General features: G+C 38.1%; 3 protein-coding genes across 3 annotated transcripts in view; 1 reads left to right on the top strand and 2 right to left on the bottom strand.

Annotated features, from left to right (window-relative positions):
• LOC133073507 (solute carrier family 15 member 2-like) overlaps window positions 1-16,266 on the top strand; it is a 33,771-nt gene extending 17,505 nt beyond the window's left edge. Inside the window, 15 exon segments of the mRNA XM_061167039.1 lie at window positions 22-66; window positions 69-113; window positions 206-250; window position 1,637; window positions 3,822-3,853; window positions 4,573-4,661; window positions 5,988-6,069; window positions 6,641-6,774; window positions 7,716-7,896; window positions 8,048-8,094; window positions 9,783-9,893; window positions 10,558-10,654; window positions 13,316-13,462; window positions 14,077-14,181; window positions 14,511-16,266. Coding sequence (XP_061023022.1) covers window positions 22-66; window positions 69-113; window positions 206-250; window position 1,637; window positions 3,822-3,853; window positions 4,573-4,661; window positions 5,988-6,069; window positions 6,641-6,774; window positions 7,716-7,896; window positions 8,048-8,094; window positions 9,783-9,893; window positions 10,558-10,654; window positions 13,316-13,462; window positions 14,077-14,181; window positions 14,511-14,687 — 1,338 coding nt within the window. The 3' untranslated portion in view covers window positions 14,688-16,266.
• Window positions 16,267-16,421: 155 nt separating this feature from the next.
• LOC133073509 (terminal uridylyltransferase 7-like) lies at window positions 16,422-17,967 on the bottom strand. The gene has a single exon (XM_061167045.1). It carries the CDS (start codon window positions 17,817-17,819, stop codon window positions 16,857-16,859), a length of 963 nt encoding a protein of 320 aa, XP_061023028.1. The 5' UTR covers window positions 17,820-17,967; the 3' UTR covers window positions 16,422-16,856.
• Window positions 17,718-18,719, bottom strand: part of ILDR1 (immunoglobulin like domain containing receptor 1) — a 40,213-nt gene continuing 39,211 nt past the window's right edge. Inside the window, exon 9 of the transcript XR_009696996.1 lies at window positions 17,718-17,798. The gene's annotated coding sequence lies outside the window, so the exon portion shown is untranslated. The remainder of the gene's footprint in view (window positions 17,799-18,719) is intronic.

Genomic DNA, 18,719 nt, shown 5'->3' with positions numbered 1-18,719 from the left:
CCTTCTTCTTCCTCTTTGCAGAAGCAGCTCATTATGGATGTGAAGGCACTGACCAGGGTACTGTTCCTTTATATATTCCATTGCCCATGTTCTGGGCGCTTTTTGATCAGCAGGTAAGAATAGTTCTTTTGAAAACTACCTCTTCTTCCAGCCCCTTCTCTCTCAAAGGAAAGGGATTTCCTCTAATAGCATCTGTTTGCCATAGGGCTCATGATGGACCTTGCAAGCCACCAGGATGAATGGGAATTTGGTGAGTAGAAGAGATTTTTCCAGTCTATCATTTTCTTTTTTTTTTTTAACTTTAAACAATTTTTATTACACAAAGGTTGTCACATAATTGGATATTTCTCTACTCTGTACACAATTGTTCTTACTCTCCACAGAAAGGCTGCTTCTTAACTTCTCATCTGGTGACAGGAAGTACTAAAATCCTGATTTTAACAGAATAGTAGTAAAAATGCCTCAGTGATTTAAGTTGAAAGCAGTACATTGGTACATGGCTCGTAAGCTCATTTATCAGGAATGTACAAATGTCTTTGTTTAAAAATACAAAATAAATTATCTGTAGGCATGGACAATGACAGCAGTAAACCATTCTATATTGTCAACTGAAACCAGTAACTGATGGTTATAGTTATTTTCTTAAACATCAGCCAGTCTTTTCTTCAGTCATCTCCTTCAACTGACCTCTCCTGAAATTACTGGTGAGGAACACTGCCTTGAGCTTCCTCTCACAGTTCATTAATAATGGCAAAGCACTATTCTAGGAATTAGAACATGCCACCTACCATACCACCTCCCATTCCACCCATGCCACCCATTCCAGGATCCTTCTCTTCTTTAAGAATTTCTGTGACTACAACTTCTGCTGTTGTTAAGAGAGAGGCCACTCCGGCAGCATCCAGTAATGCAGTTCTTACAACCTTAGTTGGATCAATGATTCCTTTTTCCACCATATTCACAAAATCTCCAAGCATAGCATCATAACCGACTTCTGAAGAACTCTGCATAATTTTCTCAACTATCAATGATCCTTCAACACCTGCATTCTTAGCAATAGTCACTGCAGGAATTTTTAGTGTTTTTTTAATTATTTCTATACCTGTTTTTTGATCTTCATTAGCTGGAGTTATTGACTCCAAGGCTGGAATGCACCGAAGCAGGGCACAGCCCCTTCCCAGAACAATGCCTTCTTCAACAGCAGCTCGGGTAGCATTAAGGGCATCTGTAACTCTGTATTTCTTTTCATTCACTTCAACATCACTTGTCCCACCAACCTTCAACACAGCAACACCATCTGAGAGTTTTGCCAGACGTTCATTCAGTTTTTCCTTTTCATATTCGCTAGTTTGACGTCTGACTGCTCGATGATCTCTTGGATGCGCTTCTCAATCTGAACCTTGTCTCCTTTTCCTTTCAAGAGCATGGCATCGTCTTTGGTCACAGTGACCTCCCCAACTTTCCCTAGGTCATGAGGCTGAACATCTTCAAGATTTAGATTTAGTCCTTCTTCTCCAAATACTGCACCACCAGTAGCAATAGCCATGTCTTTAAGCTGGTTCTTTCTATTGTCACCAAAACCCAGAGCTTTGACTGCCACAACTTGAAGACCAACTTTCAGTCTATTCAAAACAAGGGTACTTAGAGCTTCTCCATCCACATCTTCAGCAATTATGACCTAGGGCTTCCGGTGAGCATTGGCAATTTCAAGAGCAGGAACAATGGACTGGACACTAGAAATCTTCTTTTCATTCAATAGAACATATGCATCTTGGAATTCACATTTCTGACCTTTTGATGTATTAATAAAGTATGGAGAAATATATCCTCTATCAAATTTCATGCCTTCAATGATTTCTAACTCATCGTTCAGTGTTTTTCCATCCTTTACTGTGATAACACTCTTTCTTCCAACTTTTTTCATGGCATCAGAAATGATATTGCCAATTTCTTTGTCTCCATTTGCAGAAATTGTAGCAACCTGAGCAATCTCTTCGGGGGTTGTCACAGGTTTAGACTGCTTCTTAAGTTCAGCAATTACAGCATCAACAGCTAACATCACACCTCTCCTGATCTCCACAGGGTTAGCACCTTTGCTAATCTTCTCGAAGCCTTCCTTGGCGATAGAGCAGGCCAGTACAGTAGTGGTAGTGGTGCCATCCCCGGCCTCTTCGTTTGTGTTATTGGCAACATCTTGAACAAGTTTAGTGCCAATATTTTTATATTTATCTTTTAAATCAATAGACTTTGCAACAGTCATACCATCTTTTGTCACTTTGGGACTTCCCCAACCCTGTTCAATAATCACTGTCCTTCCCTTTGGCCCCATAGTAACGGCTACAGCATCGGCTAAAAGGTCTACACCTTGAAGCACTAAGGCTTGAGCATCTGCACCAAATTTTACATCTTTGGCATAAGCCCAAGTGAGATGAGGAGCCAGTGCCCTGTCTTTATGTTTTTGCCTGAAAAGTGACATAAAATTGTAAGAGATGATGTTAGCATGAAGATACGGAGTAGGTAGACAAAGTAAAGAGTCTAGAAATAAAAGAATCTTTAGAAATCAGAAATATAAGGATGGAAAGTTTTCAGTGTATACAGGAAACATTGCGAGGATAGCAAATGAAGTGGTAAAGCCTGGGCATGGATATTTTCTTTTATCTAAGCCTGACCAGGGCCAGCAGGTTTGATTGCTGTTACAACACAACTCGTTGGACAATAAAGAAGTCTGAGTGACAAAGAATTGATGCTTTCGAATTGTGGTGCTGGAGAAGATTCTTGAGAGGCTCTTGGGCTGCAAGGAGATCAAGCCAGTCAATTCTTAAAGGAAATCAACACTGAATATTCATTGGAAGGACTGTTGCTGAAGCTGAAGCTCCAATACTTTGCCCATTTGATACAAAGAGCCAACTTCTTGCAAAAGACCCTGATGCTGGGAAAGTTTGAAGGCAAAAGAAGAAGAGAATGGGGCAGAGGATGAAATGGTTAGATAGCATCACCAACCCAACAGACATGAATCTGAGCAAACTCTGGGAGACAGAGGTCAGAAGAGCCTGGCGTGCTGCTGTCCACTAGGTGGCAGAGTTGGACACGACTTAGCGACTGAACAAGAACACAACACAATTGACTCATCTCAGGCAGGGCTCACAACAGAGGATCCAGAGGCAGATATTTTGTACATAGATACAGAAATAATGGAAAATTTTTAAACATGATTTTTTATTTTTCTAATTTCCATACATTGACAAACTCTTCCGTCATTTGTTCCCACTGTCTAGATTATTGTATGTTCTCCTGCCATCTCAGTTATGAAGAGGGCAGAGAGGAATAACACCAGGGTTGTATCAGCTGGTCTGTTTGAAGCTTCCTTAATATAATTTCACCTTTCCCTTCCTCTGACTGTCCAGGACTTACCTGGTTGTCTTCTTTTTTGACCCTCTGGAGAACAACTTTAGAAACACTTTGTGTCAATGGGACACGTCACCCTAACCATCATACCTTTCTGTCCTTCACATTATTACCACCTATGACTGCAGTTATTGGGATTGATAAAAACACACTGACTGTAGTCTCTTTCAAGTTAAAGAAAGCATAGCTCACAGAAAATAAGATTCTCCCTTAGGCCCATCTGCCTTCAAAAGCCATAGCCTAAAGCCATCTCTAGCCTATTCCCCCACATACCCTTACAAGCAGAATAGTGGTCCTGAACAAAAGACTTGATGGGTATTACCTTATGCTTCTCACCTGCTAACTATCAATATTGTTGATTAGATTTTGTTTCTCTTTAGGCCATTATCTTAATGTGATTTGTTATCATGTTTCAGGGTTTTTCGTGCTTCAGCCTGACCAGATACAGGTAAGAGACTTCTCTATATTCCCAGGTACTTATTTCTTCCCTCATCTATAACTCGACATTTAGTAGGAGGATTACCGACCATAATTTGATGTTTTTTTCCTTGTATGCTGAGGAGGGCTAAACATAGGGATGAAAATATTCTTAAGCCCCACACTTCTCTTTCACATTCTCTGTTAGTAAGTAGCTCCTACTCAACTCCAGGGAGACTGAGTTTTGAGCTCACAAGGAAAGTGTAAACACTGGATTTATTTCCAGGTCAAGTATCATGGAAATATTGTCACAGAAAGTGTACAACTTAGTTGTGTGAGCAACAAATTCAGAGTCTCTGCTTGTTGGTGACTCCTAGTTATTTTTAAACTGCTTCTTCAACAATCCCCAATCCTTCTTTCTTTCCTTCCTTTCTCCTGACTATGACATTTTCCTCTTGGCTGTGGAACTGGAGGAGATAAATGAAATGTGAGGGAAGAGCTCCTAATCAATTGATAGAAAAACAGGTTCAGAGTGAAACTGGTTCCTTGGGATATTTGGAAGCTAATGTGCTATGCAGGGGAAATAGAGTCTTGGGTGTAAAGGGACTGAACAACATGGAGTCATTCTGTACATTGTAGATGAAAGTGTGTTTGGATGTGACAGAGTGTGCACACATGTGAATGACAGTACGTGCTCACACTCATAATAGAAAAACACTTGGAACTAATGTTTTTACCATGGCATTACAGGTGCTAAATCCCTTTTTGATTGTTATTTTCATCCCACTGTTTGACCTTGTCATTTATGGTCTAGTCCCCAAGTGTGGCATTAACTTCACGTAAGTGTTCACTGTGCCTTTGTTGCTCCAGCCTGACTCAATATTTGTCCAGTTTAATAAAGAGTCAGTATCTTTTCTGCTTAGTGATGATTTGATTTATCATTTTTCTGCTTCTGTTTATCCATGATAGATTAAATGCCTGTTAATGCCAGAGAACAGGGCTTCCCTGATGGCTCAGCAGGTAAAGAGTTTGCCTGCATGAAGGAGATACAGGAGCTGTGGGTTCGATTCCTGGGTCAAGAAGATCCCCTGGAGAAGGAAATGGCAACTCACTTCAGTAGTTCTTGCCTGAAAAATCCCATGGCGGGCTACAGTCCATGGGGTTGCAAAGAGTCAGATGTGACTGAGTGACTAAGCACAACAACAATACTGGAGAACAGGAATTAGATCTAATTAATACTTGTCAGAGAGTCCAATCCATTACGGCAGACTCACATACTTGATGTTGAAGAATTAGGGCTATGCTTTATGAAAAGTCAAAAATATATGAGATTAGGCTCCTAAACCAGCTTGTTGCTTTGTTCTTGAAAGTTGCCTCTTCAAAGAAGTCCAAAGCCTTTGATGAAAACTAATCACCTTAAATCTCTTACTGTCCCTATGAAGCAAATGAGGGACCTCAGAAGAGGACAGAATTGTCCCTAATTACTGCTTTCCCCCTATTCTAAATAGAAGTGTTATTCTTTGGAAAGTTTGACAGAGGAGGATCTTAAGTCTTCTATATTTTCTGATTTAATAGCAATTTCCTTTTGATAGCCACTTACCATATTCAAATGATCTTTTGTCATTTACTCATTCGTTGAGTAGTTTATTGAGTTCCGTACCAAGTGTTATGGAAATGCAGAAGCACAAATCTTGCTCCTTACGAATTTACTTTTTAGTAAGGGAGCTAGAAAATATGCAAGGTTAATTATTGAAAATGATGAATTATGTTAAGTGCTCTAAGAAGGCAAGCAAAGTGCCAGGGAAATGCAGAGATGGAAGAAAGTGGCCAGGGTCAAGAAAGTCTTCTGAAGAAGAGGAAAAGAAGGTAATATACAGTGACAGGTATATGGTAAATGTTCAATGAATCTGGTTATATTACTATTATTTTTGTAATTATGACATAGTGGATAGAAAAATAATCATAAACAAAGAGGGAAAAATTGGTGTGTAACAAAGAACAGTTCAGTGTGACTCAAGTAAAGGTAGAAAGGAGGATATATGAAGGGGACTACTAGGAAATACTTTGAAAGTAGTTGAGAACAAATTAAGTAAGCTTAGGAAGTTTAGATTTTATTCTTTAGAGTCTATAGTTTAGGTATGACTGCCTCTCTGTTTCCTCTTCAGATCGCTTAGGAAAATGGCTGTCGGTATGATATTAGCATGCCTGGGCTTTGCAGTTGCTGCTGCTATAGAGATAAAAATTAATGTGAGTACAGTAAATCTTAAGCTCCATGAGGACAGGATGAAATCTGTTTTGTTCATTTCTCTAACTTGTTCAATCTTGACTCACTGGGCCCTACCACAGTAGCTATTTTTTAAAAGGTGCATAATAAGTGTTTGTGGTAAATGAGTAGATATAGAGGTAGAGCAGCAGTGCAAAATGAAGGCCACTTCCCACCTGAGTGATGTAGAGTACATTGTCTAGGAATTTCCAAACACCAGTATACAAGATATAGAACCGTTTCTTTCATACCTTACCAGACATTCAAATATCTTTTGGCAGATTGAATAGCCACTATTGGGGAGTGATCTATGGGGCCACAATTGAGTCAAAAACATGGAGTTTGTTACCTGGCATCAGTGCTTGCTACACTGAGTTGGAATTTCCTCCTCCAAACTGCCTTCAGAGCCTTCAAAGCCAAATGCTCTTTAGATATAGAAAACTGTGTCCTCTTGGCTAGATAAACTTGGCTATAGAAACAGGACTGAAGTATGTGTTTTCACTGTATTTGAAGGGTTATTTTCTAGTAATTCTAACACATGTTCTCTCTCCTAAGGAAATGACCACATGCCAGCCAGATTCCCAAGAGATTTTCCTTCAAGTCTTGAATCTGGCAGATGATAAGGTCAAAGTAACAGTGCTGGGTGATGAAAATAATACTCTGTTGGCAGAGTCCATCAATCCTTTCAGGTATGGACATGAGTGAATTAGAAACACTTTCGGATTATGTGCCAAAGCAGCAGCATATACAGTGGTTTACAGCATGCACCTATGAAGTCGAAGTGCCCCAGTCCAATTCCTGGTTCTGCCACTCCCTAACTGTAAGTCCCTGAAGAAGTTATTTTATTTATAAGTCTCAATTTTAGCATCTATAAAATGGCAATACTTTTTATGTCAAAAACTATTGTAAGGATAAATATTATATATAAAGTGTTTAGTATAGTGTCTGGAACATTGTAAGCTCAATAGGTTGTAATTTGCATTATTATTTCAAACTGCCTCCTAACACACACCCTGTTGAAGAGTCTGGCTTATATATTTTCACTGCTATACTATACATATTCTGAAATATTCATTTAAAAATCTTTTAAATAATAAAAGTAGTATACATTTACTGTTGAAAATTGGGGACTGTGTCAAAAGATTGAAAAATCACCTATAAATCCATCACACAGAGATAATCATATTTAGCTTTAGCTTTTTTTTTATAAATGAACTACTTTTTTTTTTATAAACAAACTACTTTTTTAAAAGTCTTGCAACACTATGTGCTATATTGACCTTGATTTTTTCCTTAGCACAATCATCATCAAAAGGATTTTCCCATGTCCTTAGATAAACTTTGAGAATGTGAATTGAATGGATACATAATATTCCATTCTATGGATATACCATGGTTTAGTAAAATATTTCCTTAATAGGCATTTAATTTTTTATTATTATACATATTTCTATAATGAATATCCTTACTCATAAATCTTCATTCATGCCTCTAATTACTCCTATAGTATATTCCTAGAAATGGAATTATGAGGTTAAAGGGTAATGTTGAAAGTATCTGATGAGGTCGCCTGCCCTGGGGTACTATGGGACTGCAGTATTCAAGGTGGGGAAGAAGGTGAAAGTGACAGGCTCTTTACTGTGCAGAATATGCCACACTATTCCAAACTCCACCTGAAGACAAAAAGGCAGAATTTCTACTTTCAACTGAAATACCACAATGTGTCTGTCCACACTGAGCATTCTGCGGAGGAGAAAATGTGGTACACTCTGATCATTCGAGAAGATGGGGAAAGTATTTCTAGCATGATGGTAAATTGAAGAATGGCCTAGTTTCTAATTATCTTAGAGTATGAAGACTGATTCATCAGTATCTTACCAAGGATATACATGATGATCAAATTTTATGATTATCAGTTCCCTCTAGGCACCTGTAACTGATTTTTACTTCCCTCTATTGTAGGTGAAGGATGAAGAAAACAAAACAACCGATGGGATGATAGCCACAAGGTTTGGCTGTCACGGAGACCCAGGCCTCTCTGTTCTCTTTAATCTGGGGTCTCTTCTGAGCTGTGGGGCTTCACATGAAGAAACTTCACACTCTGCTTGTCTTGTACTAGGATGCTCTCTCCTAGAAGATCAGAAGCATTGGTGTCAGAACACACTTCCCAGGGAAGTGAGAGGCATAGATTCAAAACCAAGTCTTTTGGCTTGCTTTTACATGTGGTACTCAAAGATGACCCTATATCTATGAACACCCTCTGTGCTCTGCCACATAAATTGCTTCTGCTGCATGTTATCCACTTATCTTGCTCTTAAGAAAATAATTGGGTACTTTCCTCTCTGTGATCACCAGAGAGAAATTTAGAAGTAAGCAAATAACCCTCCCTTCATTATTGGTAGTTGAACATCTTTTATAGTTACTGTGTTTTTAAAGTAAAGTTTAAAATAAACATATACAAGCATCATGGTTTAGTAAAGGTAACATACTTGGATTCAAAAGACTTGGTTTTTGAATCTAGATCAAGCTGAAGGTCTTGTTAGGCACCACGGGACAATTACAGAGATGGAGCCCTGAAGAGGTCACCTGCTCACTGGGGCAGGAATCTGACATGATATAGATGCATGTGTCTATGGCCATCAAGATTAGATGGTTGCTGTAGAGAACAGCATTTTAGAGGAGAACTTTTAATGAAAAGTTGAATGTCACTGAAGGCTGGGACAGTCACATTAATCTGCTTTTACATATGCTTCAGGGAGAAGGCAACGGCAACCCACTTCAGTGTTCTTGCCTGGAGAATCCCAGGGACGGGGGAGCCTGGTGGGCTGCCGTCTATGGGGTCCCACAGAGTCTAACACGACTGAAGCGATTTAGCAGCAACAGCACATAGGCTTCAGAAAAAGTAAACAGGTCCAAATAAGTCATACAACAGTGAGGCCAGGACTTCCCTGGGTCAAAGAGCAATGGGAACTTCCAGCAAGGATGAAAGGAAGCAATTTCTGGGTTAGTGCAGGATGATTGAAAGCCCAGGAATCAACATTAAGGGTTTTAGAGGGAACTACCCTTCTAATCCCATGGGCCAGGGACTAACACATATGCTACCAAAAACCCAAACTGAGGGACCAATTTAGGGGCTCAGGTTCAAAAGACTAGAAAAATCGTTCTGAAAGAGTTCAAGTTTGTTTGAAGACTCATAACAATGAAAGCTCAACCTGCTGTGAGCTGGAGTCTGAGTTTTGCATAAAGCAAATCAGACTTCATTTATAAGAGGATGAAGTATCAGTTTTATATAAATACTAGTATGTATTTATATATACATAATTATTTTTCTTATGGAGTCTCAATTGATGAATTCCATCATTAGAAAAGGGAAAGAAATTGGTTGCACCAGTGGTGAGTTGAGTTTCAGACTGCCATGAGTGATCACAATAGTGTCATCCTAGCCGAGATCAGGTGAGAGTGTAGCAGACAAAAAACTAACACCTAAGGAAAGAAAAAGATAGGGACAGCTAAGACTACTAATTACTTATGTGCGAGTTCATTATTCATTCAGTTAACAATATATATTATGTACCTTTTATGTGCTAGCCTCTGTTCTAGGCACTAGGCATATAGCAATAAACAAAACAGAAAAGGCCCCTGCCCATTTATCAGGTGGGAGAGTTTGTCTAATCTCTAACAATGTCTCTATCCTCAGGTTTATTAACACTTTGCATGAAGAGGTCAATGTCTCCCTGGGTACAGATGCATCCCTCATTGTTGGTGAAGACTATGGTGTGTCTGCTTACAGAACTGTACAAAGAGGAGAGTGGACATTTTATTTTTATCAACAACTGACTTTTAAATATTTTCTTTGTGTATAGGTGGGCAGATTAGGTATATCTCAGCTAATTGTAAATATATACACACTCCTGTTCTGTTTCAGCCTTTGCCTCCTTTCCTCAGTCTCTTGTTTTTCTGCACAGATATATTGAAACTATGCTTGTTGTGAAACTATGCTTGTACTGAATACTTAACAAGACTATCTCCTGGAGGTTTGCCAGTTTATCATTGGCTCCCACTCCTACCCTTTGGTAACTCCTATAAACACCTTGTTACTTTGAGCTTTTCCTTTCAGATTCACTGTTTTATGCTGTTCCACTAATTCATAATACTCAGAAGAGAAAAATTTATAAGACTTAAATGAGAAGACTTAAAATCTGAAGTTCACAATAGAAGGCAATTTGTGCATTTTGCATTCAGGTTTAAGGTTAAAAAAACATACCGAACAGACAATGAAATCTCAGATCAGGCGTAGAAAAGAACTTGGTATGAAAATAATTCACTCTGATCCTCCTCTCCTCAAAGAGAAAGGGTAGCTTTGCTGCTTGATTCACCATCAATAGAGAGACAAAATCACCCCTTCCACCAGAAATGGAAGTGCTTTTCTAAACTGTAATGTTTCTTCTAATCTAAATTTGTCCTGTTCCCAGATATCCTGTGGTGCATTGTAGAACAAAAAATGAGGATTTTTCACTGAATTTGGGTCTACTAGACTTTGGTGCAGCTTATCTGTTTGTTATTACAAATGTAAGTAGCTCATGACCATTCTCACTCTATTCTTCCATTTATCTGTATCTATATCTATGTAACTATACCATATCTAAATTTATATATAATCTATATCTATCTGTATCTTACTCTATGGCAAGACAGCATCACATACTTATGACGGCTTATGGTGAACATTGTCGGATTTGTGATTTCTGAAGAAGATTTAGCTTCAGGACCAGGGACCAGGCTTTATCACTCAAGAGCTTTAGTCTAGCAGAGTTTTATTAAAGTGAAAAAGGGACAGAGAAAGCTTCTGACATAGACATCAGAAGGGGGACGAAGAGTGCCCCCCTTGCTAGTCTTAGCAAGGAAGCTATATATTTTTTCAATTGGTTATTACAGTAAATCAAAAGACTGTCTCAAGGTTGTAAAGGTCTTACCAGACCTACTTCTGCAATTTACATTTTAAGATAATGGGATTAGAACTAACAACAGAAAGATCTTACCAGACCCACTCCCATAATATACATTTTAAAATGACAGGATTAGTAAGAAGGTTCTCAAGAAGGAGAAACAGGTCTGCAAGCAGGATACATTGTTGTTACAGAGTTTAAGCAAAACATATCCTTGAGCAACATGAGTTGTTTTGTAGTGCAATCATCAGATATGGGCTTAAAGGAAAAAAAAGGTTGTCCTTTTCTCCTCCTTGAACTCCAGACCCCCTATTTCCTCTTTGAGAGACCCAGACCCCTTTCTCCTCCCTGGGGACCCTGGACTTCTTATCAACCTACCTAGGAATTGACTCTCTCAGTTATTTCTAGTGTAGGGTGATAGCTTCTATAGTGACTTTAAAAAACTCCTAAGATCTAAATAGAGGACATAAAAGAGAGAACCCTGGCAAGAGGCCCAAGGTCTTGAGGAATGGTAGACATAACTTATCTTGAGTCATTGCTGTGAGGTGACATGGTCTGCTCCAGTCCCATTATGGCACCAAGAAAACAAAAATTATTTTGGTCTTCTTGACTCACTTCACATGTGGTTTCCTTGACTCACTTCACATGTGGTTTCCCTAGCTCCTAGAAAACATCTGCTAGCACATCACAGTCTGAAATACCAAGACTGGTAGCAAATGTCAATCTCTACACAAAGGTCCCTCAAAAGCAATTGTGTCAGCAATTAAGCATGATACCTCTGAATTTTAATTCTGATGTCAACCTTGATGCCAATTTTATTTCATTACTTTTGACATTGTATTAAATATAAAAAGAGGACCATGAATAAGAAAAAGGTGAAAATTTCTCAAATTGTGATGAGAATCATCTATAAAATTTTATTAATTGTAATTAGTTTAGCATGATATCTTTAGTATTCCATTTATTATAGTTTATTGAAATATAATTCATATCATACATTTCACCCACTTAAAGTATATAATGGTTTTAAATGTAAAGGTAACATATTCAATATATATTATATATTCAATACACACAGAATATATTTCTAATAATACATATTCAGTGGTTTCTAATAAATTCAGAGTTGTGTAATTTTAGAGCATTTTCCTCATTCCAAAAAGAAGCCACATACTCATTAGCAGTCACTCACCATTTCCTCCCAAACTCCCCAGCTCTAGACAACCACTTGTCTACTTTCTGTATCTGTATTATTAATCTCATGATATATCCAGATATTATACCTACTATCTAATAACATTTACTACCTAGGAAATGGCAACCCACTCCAGAACTCTTGCCTGGAAAATTCCATGGATGGAGGAGCCTGGTAGGCTACAGTCCATGGGGTCGCAAAGAGTCGGACACAACTGAGCGACTTCGATGTCAACTTGGTTTTATTCCAAGGAAAATATATAATTTCAAAAATTCCATTTCATTTATTATAATAAATATTACTAAATACAATCCATATACAAGAAAACCAACTCAGCTAAAAACTTTCACATAGTGAAAATAATTTTTAAAAAAAGATTGTAGAATCATGTATATTTGGTAACATTAATAACAAAATATTGACTCTGAAATGATTCTTTTTGACCAAAATTTTATAGGAAAATTGCATCTTTTTGACAAATTTTTTATGTGTGAGTTTAAAAATAATGGCTAGTAAATAGAATACAAAATAGTAGACGGTATTTGATATGGATTTTTAAAAATTGATCAAGAAAATCTTCAGTGTAAGAGTTACCAAGAAAATAATTTCTGATTTTTATTCTGATATTATAATCTGATAAAAGTAATTTTAGTAAAATAAATATTTAAATGGAAAATGTGAGAAATATTTTAACTGTACTTACATAGAAAATTGAACAAAGAATTAAACTTTTTTAAGTACGTGCTTTTCTGAAAATTCATTGTTTGTAAAATTCAGATGCCATTTTACATTTAAAATGTTAGCCAGAATCAAAATACCCAGTAGGTCAAAATGATGGGATACTATAGTATGAAATAGTCTGCCATTTAAGGTCTCTGCAATAATGGTATCTGATTGACTGAAGCCAGCCAAGTGAGTGCAGTGTTACCAAAAGGAATTTCAAAAACCTGAAATTGTGTAGAAATTGCTGTTTCTTCATGGTACCACAAGAATGACAATACAATGAGGAGATGAATACAAGATGCCACAGGCCACAAGAATATTTACTTGAGACTCCTAACAAGACCATTTCTTGTTTCCCTCACTAAGAGAACCAATCAGGGTCCTCAGGCCTGGAAGGTGGAATACATCCCAGCCAACAAAGTGTCCGTCGCATGGCAGCTACCACAATATGCCCTTGTTACAGCTGGGGAGGTCATGTTCTCTGTCACAGGACTTGAGTTTTCTTATTCTCAGGTAGGTTTTTGCAAGTGGAAAGTGGAGGTAGAGCTATTGCTCAGAGGATGGAGTTTTAATCCTGACACTCTCTTAGTTATGTGACCGTGGCCAAGATCTCCATTATTTTGGGCCTTAGATTCTTTACGATCTTAAGCAGAGAATCAGCTTGACCTCCAGGAATGTGGCAGGCTGGATCCATGTTTGGGATCCAGAAAGTGATACTTAAACATTAAGAATAAGGATTGTGGAATCAAACTGCCCATGTTCAAATTTTGGCTGCATACCTATTGTGTAACCTTCAGCAAGTGAATGATCATCTCTCTAAAGCTATTTTTATGTGTAAAATAAGAATAGTAATAGAACTCTTCCCTTAGGGTTGTAATGAAGATTATATGATATAATGAATTAATATTCAGTTAAGAGTGCCATCTTGTTATGATGAACATTATTACCTGAATCATTTTACTATGTTCAATTACTATAAACATAGTCCCTGAATCAATGTGAATGCTGAACTTAGAGGGGGAAGTTCAAATCTGGAAGTTTGGGTGGGAGAACTTTTCTGGGTAGATGCTTGGTACAGGAGAGTGGTGTAGAGAGTTTCTTTACTCACAGATTTGTGTCTTCTTTAGGCTCCCTCTAGCATGAAGTCTGTACTCCAGGCGGCCTGGGTGTTGACGATAGCATTTGGGTATATCATTGTGCTTATTGTGGTGCAGTTCAGTGGCTTGGCCCAGGTATGTACTAAGAGAAGCAGGAGCACATGTCTACCCAAGGATTTCCCTCCATCTTCCTCTGCTGCCCTTCCCCCACCCCTCTGTTCCCCACATTCCCACTCAGCCCTCTGTCTTAAACATAGACTTTGCCAAGAAAATAGACAGGTAAGCTGCAATAATGGCCACCATAGGCCCATGTCAGGAGAGGACAATTAGTCCTGTCTTTTCTTACCAAAGCTCTTCCAAAACTGGTGACCCTGGGTCAGTCTGCTCTTCAGTCTTCATCTTAGAAAGATCAGTTTAGTATCAGGTTCTCCATATTTTTCTCTTATATGTATTTCTTCCTACAGTGGGCCAAATTCATTTTGTTTTCCTGTCTCATGCTGGTGGTCTGCCTGATCTTCTCCATCATGGGATACTACTATGTTCCTTTAAAGCCAGAGGATGTTCAGGGGTCAGCAGATAAGCAGACCCCTCAAATCCAAGGAAATATGATCAACCTGGAAACCAAGAAGACAAGGCTCTAATGGTTCCCTAGACTCTGCCCAGACCCAGTTCCTGACTCTGGTTTTGGCCATCACCATCTTCAAGCATTTTTTACTCCAACTTGGTTGAAAGAGAGAAGTAGCATCACAATGAACTGATCTCCTTCACTTTTCTCTGATGATAGAGGCAATTCTAGGACTGGGTTTTTCAGTACATTAAAGCAAAGTCCCTGAGACGTTATGTCTTTCTGTATGTCATCGAACTCAGTAAACCTTGTGTGGTTTTGCTGCAGCTGGCCTGGCATCTCCAAAAACACAAATATATAATTGAGATTGGTCTTTGTGGTTATCAAAGTTCTGTAGGAATTCTTTTACCTGCCATTTAAAGCAGATGACCCCACCTTTTGAAGTGCTGATTTAAGGCCAAATTTCAGAATAACAGAGAAATGGTATTTTCAAATGTCTTCATTAACGGTGTATTTGTTGTTTACAAGGACTTCAAGAATTGTTATGTCTGGTATGATCTCATCCAGGGCCTGACTTGTCAGCTATTCAGGTTCAGTAAGACTGCAGTTAATTTTTCAGTACAAATAATAAAAGACAAAATGATATTTTATTAACATACAGGATAAGATATATCATTCTGATAATTACAGTATTTTATCTATTAATCCAAACACCCCTTTCTCAGTATTGATAGGTCCTTGGAAACCAAATTAAAGACAGTAAACATGGTTCTGCAAAACAGAAAAGTATAAACTGTAGAAGTCCTGATGAATAATTCTTGTACAGTATATGCTTTTCTTAGGGACTATAATGTTTTAACTCTAGATTATGCCCACCTGTGGACAACTGTATAGACGCTAATTATCATTTTCCAACCCTCATTTTCAATGTTGTTGGCCCACCTTTTTCTTATTATATTGTCTTATTTATTGCTGCTGCTGCTGCTGCTGCTAAGTCGCTTTAGTTGTGTCTGACTCTGTGCAACCCCATAGACGGCAGCCCGCCAGGCTCCCCTGTCCCTAGGATTCTCCAGGCAAGAATACTGGAGTGGGTTGCCATTTCCTTCTCCAATGCATGAAAATGAAAAGTGAAAGTGAAGTCACTCAGTCGTGTCCGACTCTTAGCGACCCCATGGACTGCAGCCTACCAGGCTCCTCCGTCCATGGGATTTTCCAGACAAGAGTACTGGAGTGGGGTGCCATTGCCTTCTCCGTATTTATTGCTACAAATATTTAATAATAACAGTATTTTTTATGAAAGCAACTTCCTTTCTTACTGGTACTTCCTTCAGCTTCAAAGTAGTGGATCTGTTTTGATATTTTTTTCTTGTTTTACTTTCCCCCCAAAATTTAAATGCCCTATTTATTTTATTTTATTTTATTTATTTATTTATTTTTTTTGGCAGAGACAGCCTCTTTAATCATCAGGGATTTTAAAAGTCATCCACCCTGATTTGAGAGTATCATAAAAAGTAAAAATTACTTTTATTTTGTCATTTTTCCTTTGCAAATGTTTTTAGCAGCAAACAGGACTCTTGTTTTCCTTACTTCATTTTTACAATCATAGTAGTTATATGTCAATTTAAAATTAGAGAGGGAAAAAAACTAAAAGCCCTTCAGTGGCACTGCTCATCCGTAGGAGGCTCACATAATAGGTGGTAATTCATGTTCATGTTATCAATTCTACAAATATCAATAAAATAAGGTTTGTAAATCGTAAATACAGCAGTAGCAGTTCACACGTTTGACATGCTTTCACGCAAGGATTCAGTTGACAACAATAAATATAATTTCCCCTCTTCAAAACAAACAAAAAGGATTTATAAAGGAAAAAAAGGATTAATTTACTTGGAGTTTATCAGCCCACTATTTTTAGTGTGCTTTGAAATAATTAAAAAGCTTGAAATTGTATTCAATGAATACTGGCCCATAGTTACATTTTTTTTTTTTTAAACCTGTCTTAAATACATACATCATGGCTTTCTATTGAAATCCTTAAATCTATAGGGATCTGTAGTAGGTAAGACTGTTTTAAACATTTTTTTTCCTCATTAACAATTTCATTAAGTTAAAAAAAAATCTGACATTTCCCTTAAATGTTAAGTTGAAGCCTGATCTATGCTGCTGTGTCCTGTAAAATGAACCTAATTTTCAAAGTGAATAGGAACGCCTGAGTGGCCATTTAGAATGCAGCATTTTCCTTCCCTCATGATTCCTGCTGGGTCCTCTTCGCTGAGGCTTTTCCCTGAGTCATATATTTACTGGAAAGGCTACCTGAAGAGCCTTTAAACTGAGGGCATTCCTTTTTAATGTGCCCTTCTCGTCCACAAATAAAACAACGTTTTTCTCTTAAGTCTTTGTCCTCTGGTCTCTTCCACTTCTCCACTGGTGGCCTGAGGATTTTCTCTCCCCCTGGCTCAGTGGCTGCCCTCGCTGGCTTGGCTTTCTGAGGTGTGCACTGCATGGGTTTATCTTCTTTTGTTGACACCTCTCTCTCTGTGTACTTGTTTTGAATTTCTTTATCGTCTTTGCTTTTTTTGTCTCTGTTCTCAGGGTATCTTTGGTTCAGGGTATCTTCCTGATCTCGCCGTCGCCTCACTTTTCTCCTCATAGGACAGTCCTTCATGAAGTGTCCGATTTTCCCACAAATGCGGCAACATCTATCATTTGGGGCCAGCTCTCCTTCAGTTAGCACATCTGGATCAAAAAAGTACTCCATTTTTGAGGGGTAGTCCTTTGGAAATCCTTTGACTGGAATCCCAAATACTCTTCTCCCATTAATAAATGCTTTCATTATAAAATTTGTCATTTTCCTTGATAATCCGGCTCCAAGATTATGATTCAAATCAAACGGATCTTCAATAACAATGTATTTTGATGTCCACTGTTTCTTAAAAGTTGTAAGCAGACTTTTTCTCCTGATGCTAATTACATGTTCTTTAAAATCAAATTCCTCTGTGTAGAAACGAAGAAGTCCCAACCACAGCTGCCCAACAGATTCTGTATTTTTTCCATATTCTGGCCAATAGTTGGGCAGTTCATCTATTTGATCAAAAAAATAAATATTCCAGCCATCAACAAATATTTCAGGTTTCTTTTCACCTTTGTACATCTCTTGAAGTACAGGAATAACTGGTGGATTCCTCTGCTGAAGAAAATATAGCACCATGAGCGTATATGCATATGACGATAAGCTGCCTCTAGAAGCATCACCAATATCGCCCTAAATTTAAATGCCCTATTTATTTTTAAAAAAAGTTAACACTCTAGTAAACCCAGTACTCTAGGTTTGAGCTTCTAAAATGGCAGTGCTCAATGCGGGACATAGTCCAATTTCAGTATTCTAACAAAATCCAGAGTTGAAGGAAGAAGTGATAGAATATGACAGGGTTTTGTTTGTTTGTTGCTGTGTTGGTGAAAAAAGTTGAGAAATAATACCTTGCACACAGTGAATGACTCAGTGGACAGACATGGGAATATAATGACTTCTGGGGGAAAGTTTCGCTGGAGGAAATGTTCAGAATAACTGTCCTAGAAAGTCTCATTTCCATTGGTTTTGCTCCATTATTCTCATCTAGAACTGTTTTGAATCAGTCTCACATTGTAAACATAACAAGAAAAGTTGCTCCATTTTCCCAAGCTCTGGTCCTGGTTACCAAGTTTTCAGAAGTGCTGAAATGACAGCAACACTATCCAGTTTCCACAGATAACCTTTTTAAAACTGGCCAGGTCTGAGTTACGGCACTTGGGATCTTCATTGTGGCAATCTGGCTCTTGGTCATGGCATGAGGAATCTAGTTCCCTGACTAGGGATTGAACCCAGGCCCCCTGGACTGGGAGTGTGTTGTCTTAATTGCTGGACCACCAGGCAAGTCCCTCCACAAATATCTTGATGTGAACCTGACTTTGCTTCTTCAGAAAATACTCTGGCCCCATTTCAGCAGCTTTAACTCAATCTGTTCTATGAACTACTGTCTCAGAGATATTAACAGTGCTAATAGTTTCTTTGGACAAATAAATTTTGGAAATGAAGAATATTACATCATCTTCTTAACACCTGGATATTAAA

This window comes from Dama dama, chromosome 19 (assembly GCF_033118175.1).
Source record: "Dama dama isolate Ldn47 chromosome 19, ASM3311817v1, whole genome shotgun sequence".
NCBI lineage: Eukaryota > Metazoa > Chordata > Mammalia > Artiodactyla > Cervidae > Dama > Dama dama.
This window is presented reverse-complemented; position numbering and strand designations above follow the sequence as displayed.

Excerpts from the sequence above, each read along its gene's own strand:
- LOC133073509 (XM_061167045.1), bottom strand. The coding sequence starts at position 17,819 with ATGGTGCTATATTTTCTTCAGCAGAGGAATCCACCAGTTATTCCTGTA.